The sequence below is a fragment of the Diachasma alloeum genome, unplaced genomic scaffold (genome assembly GCF_001412515.2).
Source record: "Diachasma alloeum isolate Michigan unplaced genomic scaffold, Dall2.0 Dall_scaffold_00197, whole genome shotgun sequence".
NCBI classification, from domain to species: Eukaryota; Metazoa; Arthropoda; class Insecta; order Hymenoptera; family Braconidae; genus Diachasma; species Diachasma alloeum.
This window is the reverse complement of record NW_021680362.1, coordinates 2,104,201-2,114,397: the sequence shown is the minus strand read 5'-3', so window position 1 is coordinate 2,114,397 and position 10,197 is coordinate 2,104,201. Positions and strand designations below refer to the sequence as shown.

Sequence of the window (10,197 nt, the reverse complement as noted above, 5' to 3'; positions counted from 1 at the left end):
TCTCCGCAAATTGTGAATTTTCAGTAACGAAATTCCTTAGAATCTGATTGAAACTGTCACTTAAAAATAATTCACCAACACCCTTCAACCTTACATCCTCAAACTTTCAAACTCCCTCATATTCGCGCCTACACGGACGACGAAATCACTTGCCCACCCCTACCCATCGGCACTACGCCGAGTCGAGCCTACGATTGGCTGAATAAAGAAAACAAAGTTTCAAGGGGAGACGCGTGGGCTCTTGAATATTCTCCCTCGTGTCATCGTGCCGGTGACCGGCTTACGGGTAACGTCAATAGTCGTTCGGTCGAGTGCTAGTTATCGTTTAACGTTCGAATTCGGGGGTGAGACAATGTCGTTAGTAAAAAAAAAATACAGAACAACTCTGATGCCCCAGCCAGACTCTCCTGACAATAATTACGGGCGTCTTGAGATCAAGATGAAGAACATTTGCTGCGTCTTCTGTAAAAAAACGTTTGTCATCAGAGGTATGTGGCGTCTATGGCGTAACAAAGGCCGATACATGGAGGCATTTTCTTTTTGTCTCGTCGGAGTTGCGAGGACCAGGGCTCTTTGTCAATTTTTCCTCGGGAAATATTATCAGATGAATTCTTGAGATTTTTGCTGGGGGATTTTCGCGGATTACATTCGGTTAGACGCTTTGTTCCCACCAGAGGTGTTTGTTTGTTTTCATTTCGTGTCGCCAACGGTTCCGGGAATTGCAGCGTTGGGTAATGAATCTGATACTATTTGGAATGAAATTAGAACAAAGGAGGTTTTATTTCATTTCGGGGATTTTTCCTTTCTTTGTTGGTTAGGTTTTTCTTCGTGCATTCCGCTGGTTTTTTTGGTTGAGTCGGCAGAGAAAATTAGTGGGAAGTTTTGGCTGATGAATAAAGACCTTAATTAACTCTGGGGTATAAACAAATGACGCTTGACGATTACGATGGTTCAGTGTTGTTATTGCGCGGTGAATTTTTTTCTGTTTTGTTTAGTCATTGTTTTCCTTTTGTTGATGGGAACAAAGAGAATGAAACACGAGTTTTTTTATTATTCCTATTAATAATGAGAATTGATTTTACATAAGCAATTTTTAGGGGAGGGTGGGGTAAAACGGACACTTTAGACTTTATTTAAATTAGTCATAACTCAGAAACAAATTGATCAATTGAGCTCAGTTTAGGCTCGTCACAAAGGAAAAGAATTGTTCTTTGCATTAAAAAAAATATATTAAATTTTATCAACATTTCAACCCCTCATTAGCATTTTAAAAAAAGTCAAAAGTGTCCGTTTTACCCCAACTTCCCCTACTGATTCTATTGGGGAGTGATTTTTTCGGCGAATTAGTTGTTTTTCCATTTTTTTAGCGTCACTGAGGTTTCATTTAATTTCGTAAATTTTTTTGTTTATTTGCTGGTTAGATTTTTCTCATGAATTGAAAATTTTGGTAACGAATGAAAATATTAATTAACCCCGGGGTGAAAAAGAAAGACTTGATGATTGTTCTTTGTTGATACTGTCGGTTAGAATTTTTTCTATTTCGTTCGTTCATTTGTTCTTCTTTTGTCAAGGGGGTCAGAGGGGACAAAAGGCAATTTTTTTTATTACTATCAATAATGAGAATTCATTGTTAGTCAGCAATTGTTACTATTTCTGTTAGTGAGTGGTGTTTTTTTTCGGTGAATGGGTTATTTTTACAGCATCACTGAGGTTTCATTCAATTTCGTTAATTTTTTACTTTCTTTATTGGTTAGATTTTTTTATGCCTTAGAAGTTTTGGGTAAGGAATGAAAATATTAATTAACTTTGGGGTGAAAACAGACGGCGACCTAACGATTACGATCGTTCATTGTTGATATTGTGGTTTAGATTTGTTTTTATTTCGTTCAGTCGTTTGTGTTTGTTTTCTTGGGGGGAACAGAGGGAATAATAAATACAAGTTTTTATGTCGCGCCGTGCAATAAGTCGAGTTTATCGCACGCTGCGCTTCGCGCAGCCTGCTCAAAACTCGACTTCTGCACGACTTGACATAAAATATTATAGAGCACTCGGTAATAAATTTCGTTTTCGACGAATGTGTGTATAGACCTCCCCTTCGGCTCGGCCTGTAAACTACACATTCGTTGAAAACGAAATTTGTGCCCTTGTACTCTAATGTACTATTTTTCATTCTGATTTAATTAATAACGGGAATTTATCTTAAAAAGAAATTTATCATATTCATTTTATTGGATGCAATAATTTTTTTTACGATTTGTCTTTTATTATGTTTCTTATTGGTTAGAATTTCTTCCTTCCAGCCATTCGTTTTTTTTATTGAGAATACGAGAAAGAATAAATCATACATTCCTGTTTTTCAACTATAAATAATAATATATTATTGATATATTATTTATATTATTATTGTCATTATTTGTCTCGTCGAATTAATTTTTTTTTTTAAATACGCTTTTCTGCAATTTTTTTTTCTCTTTGGTTTTTTTAGATCATTTTCGCTTTGGGAAAAGTACAATGCCCTTGGCACGATCTTGTGGACATGTAATTTGTGATACATGCTCGAAAGTCAGGGCACACGAGGCCTGTCCTGTCTGCAAAGACACCCCACCCCTCCCTGGTTGCAATCAGAGCACTGAGCCAACGCTCCATGTTTATGTCATGGGACTGTTGAATATCAACAGGCCGAGGCTGAGCTACCACGACGATCCCAAACTCAACTTCGAGAAGTCCCTGAAGTCGAAGGCTCAACACATTGCTGTCGCTGAAAGATGCCACGAGTGCGCGAAGGTGGCAAGCGTCAAGTGTATACCATGTAAAAACACCTACTGCAAGTCGTGTTTCTCGAACGTGAGTGTTTTCTGGGATTGAATTTTATCGTGTTTCCAAATCAAGTTCAGAAAGCCCTTTTTGTAGTGAGAAAAAATCAGTTCTGATGAAAAATTATATATTCCTCTGAAGAAAAATGAAAGTTGCCACCAAAACATGATAATTTTCATAGTAGTAATTGTTCTCGTGAGACATTTATGTCTTTCAGGTAAATTCATTCGTTCTACAGAGAATTATGTGAAGCTCCGGTTTTATCAAGTCAATGTTATTGAGTAGTATATATCTTTGTCCAATAAACACTTATAATTTCCATAGAACAAATGATAATTTCAAGAGGGAACTACAATTTTCTTACTGAAAACTGTGTCATTGGCAAAACCAAATAATTTCGCGGCGACAATTTTTTTTTTGGGAAAAAATATTTTTTGTCAATGTATTCTTTCTCTCAGATCAAATGATTGTCGTACAAGAGACTATATTTTTTCCTGCCAACAGTTCGAATTCTTCTAGGGATATTTCTGATGATCACGACAAAAATTAAATTTTTGTGAATTAATATTAAATTTCCTTTTATCAGGTTGGTTAATTTTCCTCCAGTAAATTTGTTCCACTCCATCAAATATTTCTCACGTGGAACATATAGTTTTTCGGCAGAGCTAATTTTTTATCTCCGTGTAGCTCTGATATTTTGCCTTGAAATTAGTTGTTGTGGAGATATTTCGATAATTAATAGAATGAAAAATTCTAGAGACCATTCCAAAGGACACCCTTTATTCCTCATTTATTCATTTCAGTTACATGTATTCAAAACGAATAAACACCATATGATGACTCCACTGGATGCAAGTCTAGCAAATTTAGTTTATTTGCCAATTTTCTGCGATCAACACAAGGACCAGAAGTTCACACACTGGTGTGAAAACTGTGAAGAACCTTGCTGTCACGACTGTGGCTTCGAAATTCATCGAACCCACACTGTAATCAGACTCAGAGAAAAGGTAATGAACAAAGAAAATGACAAACTGAATTCACATTTGCTTATTTTATTTTACAAAATTTTTCTACATCGTAAAAATTGATTTAATTTTATTTCAATTATATTTCCAGAATCTTCAGATCCTGGATGAGTTCCAGGAAGCCTGCGCCAACCTAGGAGACACCTTCCTCCTCACGAGAGATTCCCGAAAGGTCAGTGACACGAATTAATTTTTCATCAATTATTGTTGTAAACAATTATTGTTTAATCAACTAATTAAACAATAATCTCCGATCGATTTAATAACTCTTCCATCAACTCAAACGGTTTTAATTGCTCTGTTAGAGTGAGAAATTGTAGGATATCGTCGTTAATTATCGAATTAATGAAGTAAAGAAAAAAAAACTATAAAAATAATAAATAATTGTTTCAACATCACCACTTTGATATTTAGAAATATTAGGTACTGTTTACGAGAAAAGATCGGGTTTTTACGTGAGGCCCGGGGGGTAATCACTCCATGAAAACTTCTACACTGGATTTCAGGATTTCAATATTTCAAAGATTCTGAAAGATTTTTTGATATTTTCAGGAAATTCATGAAATGTAGAGAAATCCTCAAAGATTTTCAAGGATTACAAAATATTTCAGAGTTTATAGAATGTTAAAGTAAATTTAAAGATTGTTAAAAACAATTAAAGATTGTTAAAAACTTAGAAACAATTTTTAATGACCTTTGGTCTTTCAAATGGAAAATGTTGATAAATCAGGATTAACTCAGGCTCTAACGTGAAAATCAGTTAAAAGACTAAAATCTGTTTTTATGAAAATTTGAGAATTATTTCGACACCGCATAAAAATTATCGACCCTTTTGTAAACAACTTCCATTAATTATTTACGAGAAAAAAATGTTTAAAGTTATAGTAACATTTTTTCATATTGTTCTCATGCAATTTAGTTGAAGAATTAATAAAAGGGTAGAGCTACTTTGAATGATTAAGAAATATCTCAAAGATATTCTGCGAAACTCCACATACGTTCAAGCGATTGAAGTAAAATTTCACGATTTCGAGCGGTTGGAATGAGATTTGTGGCGGAATTTCAAGAGATTTTTTGGTGTTTAAGATATATCTGGTGATGATACTTCAAGCAAATGCTTGAAATTGACAGAAGTTCATGTAATATTTTATGGGATTTCAATACAACCTCTACACCGGATTTCATGAGTGATTACCCTTTCGCCCTAGACCCTGAGTTTCCTACTTCGTCTCCCAAATATCACTAAATAGATTGAAAAATTAATTTCAAATTCCCCAATGAGTTACAGAAATTGCTACCCTCCACCATAATAACTAATATCGAGAAATACGAAGAATCCAACCGTTGTTCTCAATCAACAGATAATCGATCAACAATCAATCGTTAGGTACTGAATAGCGCAGTTCAAGGGGTGGATCAAGTACAGTCTCATAAAAATAATAAAGAAAACAAACAAGTACAAGTATGACTAGAGAAATAGACAAATACTTATTGATTAATCGACATACCCGTTTTCATGTATATCCCACTCAGTGGAGTGAGAAAATTAAAAATCAAATTTCCGAATGAATTTACGAGAATGATATTAATGGCAACGAAACATGAAACAAGATCCACTATTGGCCCCTGTTATATTTCCTCAACTACTCAGCACTATTCGACAGTGCTCATCGTTGTCTTCTCCTGCTTCTTCTTCTCCATAGCCTTTTTCAATTTCTTAGCTTTCATTTTCGCCTCCATCTCCTGGAATTTCATCTCTAGATAACGATCCACTTCTGGACCACTGAAATCCTCCGGAAACTTGGGCATAATTGGTAGAATAAATTTGTATAGTCTCTCGTTGAGTACGTATAGTTGAGTTGTTGATTCACACTTGACATTGAACCACCAGTCACAGGTGAGTGCTTGTTGACTGAATACTGTGCCATTTGGACAGAGGAAGGACGATTTTCCACCGTTCAAGTCACAATAATGCCAGACCTAAGAAGGTGAAATAAAAGTGGAGATCAAGATGAATTAGTAAAAATTTTGAATAAGAATTTAGGGTTGAAGGGGTGGAATATAGTTTCTTCAACTTTGGATTCACTTTTCGATCAATAGCTCTGAATTTCATAGAGATAGTGCTATTTTTCACAAGTTGTTTCTCGTGAGTTTACCATATGTTCAGAGATAGGTGCAAGAAAATGATAAAGTCCAGTTTTCCAGGATTTTTTTAAAGGTTATCCATAATTCCAATTTTTCAATTATTTCATCAGTTTTCCTCCAAAACAAAACTTGCTATTTTTTTCCCGATTGTTAAAATGTTTTCTAACGGTTCCATATCGAGCTTCAAATTCGGACCTACAAAGATCAAATAATAAAATCATTGTAAATTGTCCGGAAATTTCAGGTCAAATGGGGCTCAAATGAAAACTCTGATGTTCGACTATAAAAGTAGAAACGCATTTCACTGGGAAAAAAATAGCCAAAGTGCTTGAATATCCTTAATAAGTGGAAAACCTGTTTTTATGACGTCCTTATTCATAAACAATGAATTTTGCACCCTAAAAATTACGACAGTTGCTCCCATTCACGACTCTATCAAAAATTAATTTCATGCAAATAAAAAACAAGCTTGTCCCCCGCAATGTAATTGAGAAATTTCACGATTGAAAATCTCCCAATCTATTGTTATCGATGCGACACTAAAAAATCCTCGACTGCATTTCACTACTGAATAACTTCATCTCTTCTGCAAAATAAAATAGGAACAATTGTATTTCTTTGAGTCTTGCCCAATCGAAATTTACATCTCTTGAATTATAAAACAGTTGTCTGTCTGCATCAATTTTCCATCCGCAAGGAATTCCCCAAAAAGTATTCAAATGAAAATTCATGTGACAAAAAAAGATGTAATTCACCCGCTGATTCAATTACTCACTTGACATCCAGTGGACGGATCGCCAAAGAATCCCTTGTACCTCTGGTCCTTGCAGTTGAAATGAGTCTCCGGTATCACAGCATAAGCTGGATAATCGATACCGGGTTTTCCCCTAGTAGCACCATACTTGATTGCCATTGTCGGAATATTGAGGGCCTCACTGATGAGGCCTTCAGCAAGTTGAAAGTGTTTGGGTGCTTCGGGTGTTGTTGCCACTTGTTTATCCTCTCCCTCATCAACATCCTCACTTATTTCATAACTGTCAGTATTCTGCGCCTTATAAGGTTTTGCATCAACCTTGTACGGTCTTACCTCGTAATCCTGATTATCATCAATTTTGTAAGGCCTACTATCATAATCATGAGCATTACCATTCTCATCAATATCCTGAACAACCGGCTGATAATACTCTATGAAATTTTGACTCTTAACACCGTAATCCGAGTAACCAGACAACTTGGATTTTCCATTATTACTGTATGCAGGTGGTGTCTTAAATCTCACGTGTTCGTTGTCAACGAGGGGTGACGGGGTTGCCTGGTATCTAGTTTCAGTCACTACTTTTGGTACATTATAGTGATCCTTGGAATCACTGTAGCTTTGCACATACGGTGAAACAACGGGCTCTGACAAATGCGAGGGTGCACTATCGGGTTTCCTCGTGCCTCGGAGGAGACTCAATATTTCAGCCAGTGTCTTTAAACTTGCGTCAATGTTCTCTCTGTTCAGCATCTCGGGTAGCTGATTCGTCAGTTGCAAGCTTTTGAGAATGTTTTCATTTTCTATCACTGGAGTTGTCGGCTGGTAGATTGGTCGTCGTTGACGAAGGGGTTGAAGTCTGAGGGGTTGGGGTTGAGGCAGATGTTGGTGCTGGTGCTTGTAGGCACGGGGTGGCTCGATCCTGACATACTTGAGGGACTCGAAGTCTTCCACTGGATAGTAATCTTCATTACCTTGACTCGAAGCTGAATTTGGTTTCTGATAATCGAGAAAATAGTCTCGATAGATATTCGGAACTTTCTGCTTGTGAAGTGGGAGGTAGGGATTGACACTCTGGGGTCTTCTCTCCTGCTGGTAGTATCTTGTGTCCTGAACCTTGGGTGTCGTTATCTCAGGCTGATAAACTGGCCTGCGATCGTAATCCCTGTAGTACTCCTCGTAAGTTGGCTTAGTGTATCGTACCGGTGTAAAGTAGTCGTTATCACCTCCTATGTCTTTAGGATCGTATTGAACTGAGGGGACAAATTTTTCTTGTTTAACGAGTGTGGTTACGTGTCCTGGTGATCTCAGTGGGTCTGGTCGATGAATAAGTCTCTCGGGATTGGCTGTTTTACCATCGTATTGGTTCGGTTGATTCACATTATTATTCGCAACGTAGTGACTTATGTAAGGTATTAGTCTTCTGTAGCGTTTTATCGTGCTTTTGAAGGTTTCAAAGTCCATGTTCAGGTCGTCGTCGTCGTCATCAGGTATCGCGGTGGTTGTGTTTGATGAGGCTAGGACCATCCATCTTGTCAGGAGGACTAGAGAGGAAAGAAAATTCAATTATATTCTGGATTAATGCGGGATAAAAGGGTTTCGGGCTTTTGAAATTCCTAAGGGGCGGGGGGGATTTCGTTTTAGAAAAGAGGAGATGCTTTTCGGAGGTAAATGGAGGCGCTTTGGACATTGCGGGACCAAAGGAACAGACGCCTAAGCCATCCCCAACGACCACTGCAAAACATATTCCCCATCATCTGCGCTTATTCTGTCTCGTATCTCTTCACCTGAAATGTCGTTCTCTTTTGTACAGGGTATTCACGATGGCTCTCGTCATTGTCGCCAATCCACTGTCTCTGGTTTATTTATAATAAAAACTCTCGGCTCACTAGACTCGCCATGAATTTTTATAAACCTATTATGTATCCACTCGTGTTACAATGCACCCCGCAATGTCGCTTGTTTGTGTTTTTTAAAAATATTTTTCATTCGTTTTTCATTCTCGTTGGTTTCGGTTTTTTTGGTGGGACTCGCTCTCACCCCATGTGGACGACATCAAAAGGATATCATTCGTTAGACACTGGTATGGCTGGACGAGCGCAATATAGAGGGATATTGCTAAAAATGTATCAATGGGAAATTCAGTTTCTGTAAAAATTGTTCGATTCAATTTAGCCGATTGGAGATTGATTTTTTTTAACAATATAATCGGGGTGGAGCGAAAAATTCAATCAATTTTTTCGTGCATTATCTTTCGACTGGGGAAGTGTTTGATAATTTTGGCGTCTCTCGTTAGTGAAAGATTGAATTTTAATATTTATTTGCTCGATGCAAAAAACCTCATTTTTTAATTATAATTTTCTATGACATGATATAGGAAAATTCATTTTTCACGTTTTGAATGAGATTATTTCACGATTTAATTAAAAAATTTGATAATGAAAACTGTAAAAGGGCTTTGACATCATTTTACAACTAAACTAAAGAGAAAGAATTATTTTTCTTTAAGGTTCGTCCAATCAAAGTTTACATTTCTTGAACTTAAGAACAGTTGTCTGTCAGCAACAATTTTTCATCCGCAAGAAATAAAAAAATTACTGACAATTCAACAAATACACGTCTCCTACCACTAGCAAACGAGAAAGAGTAAATAAAAATAACGTAATTCTGTTCGATTCAATTTCGCGAATTGTGAATTGATTTTTTAATCAATATAACCGAATTGAAGTGAAAAATTCAATAAATTTGTTCACTCACAATTTTTTGGATGAATGCACTATTACGAATTGAGTGTTCAATAATGTTGATGTCCCTCAGTGAAAAATTGAATTCTTTTTAATATCAATCACCATGATGTCTCTCTTCAAAATTGAATTTTCTTATTTATTTGCTCGGTGCGGGTACGAAAATGCGAGGTAAAATAGAATCGTCCTGGTCAACTCTCTCGCAATTAAAACGAAATTGGCAATGTCCAGCGGGGGAAAGTTTGATGTAGGAGGTATGGTTGGAGGGAGTGGATGTGTTGGTTGAATGAAGGAAGGGTGAAGAGAGGGCGTCATCCGGGCAACTGGCTTCGAGGTGGTACAATCGAATTTTTAAAAATGTTATAAACCATGCAAGGGGGGAGGGATAGGAGACGTTGAAAAACGATTCTGGTGTACGTGCGGGCCCTTTGTTTCGTCTGTTCCGCCAATAAATAACTTGATCGTGGCAGTAAATTTTTGTTGGATTTTATATTTACAGCATTCGATTTTTATTTTTGTTTTCTTTTTTTTACACTATAGCCCAATTGGGAATTTTCCGGCGACGATGTGTTGTGCACGTGTGGACAAAATGGGTGGGCATGACGCTCGGACGAATGCCACTCCATAAATATATCAGGTACAACCTGGTGAAGCGTAACATGTCTATACCACGTTAAACTGTATATCTGTGAGTCTGCGGGGGGGGGGGGGGTCG

The 10,197-nt window shown here is 36.9% G+C and overlaps 1 protein-coding gene across 2 annotated transcripts in view; it reads left to right on the top strand.

Moving 5' to 3' along the window:
- Positions 1 to 281: 281 nt before the first annotated feature.
- Positions 282 to 10,197, top strand: part of LOC107048795 (tudor domain-containing protein 1) — a 172,986-nt gene continuing 163,070 nt past the window's right edge. For both annotated transcript variants that reach the window (XM_015272199.2, XM_015272198.2), the window contains exons 1-4: positions 282 to 488; positions 2,486 to 2,844; positions 3,618 to 3,821; positions 3,931 to 4,011. In XM_015272199.2, coding sequence (XP_015127685.1) covers positions 353 to 488; positions 2,486 to 2,844; positions 3,618 to 3,821; positions 3,931 to 4,011 — 780 coding nt within the window. In that variant the 5' untranslated portion in view covers positions 282 to 352. The remainder of the gene's footprint in view (positions 489 to 2,485; positions 2,845 to 3,617; positions 3,822 to 3,930; positions 4,012 to 10,197) is intronic.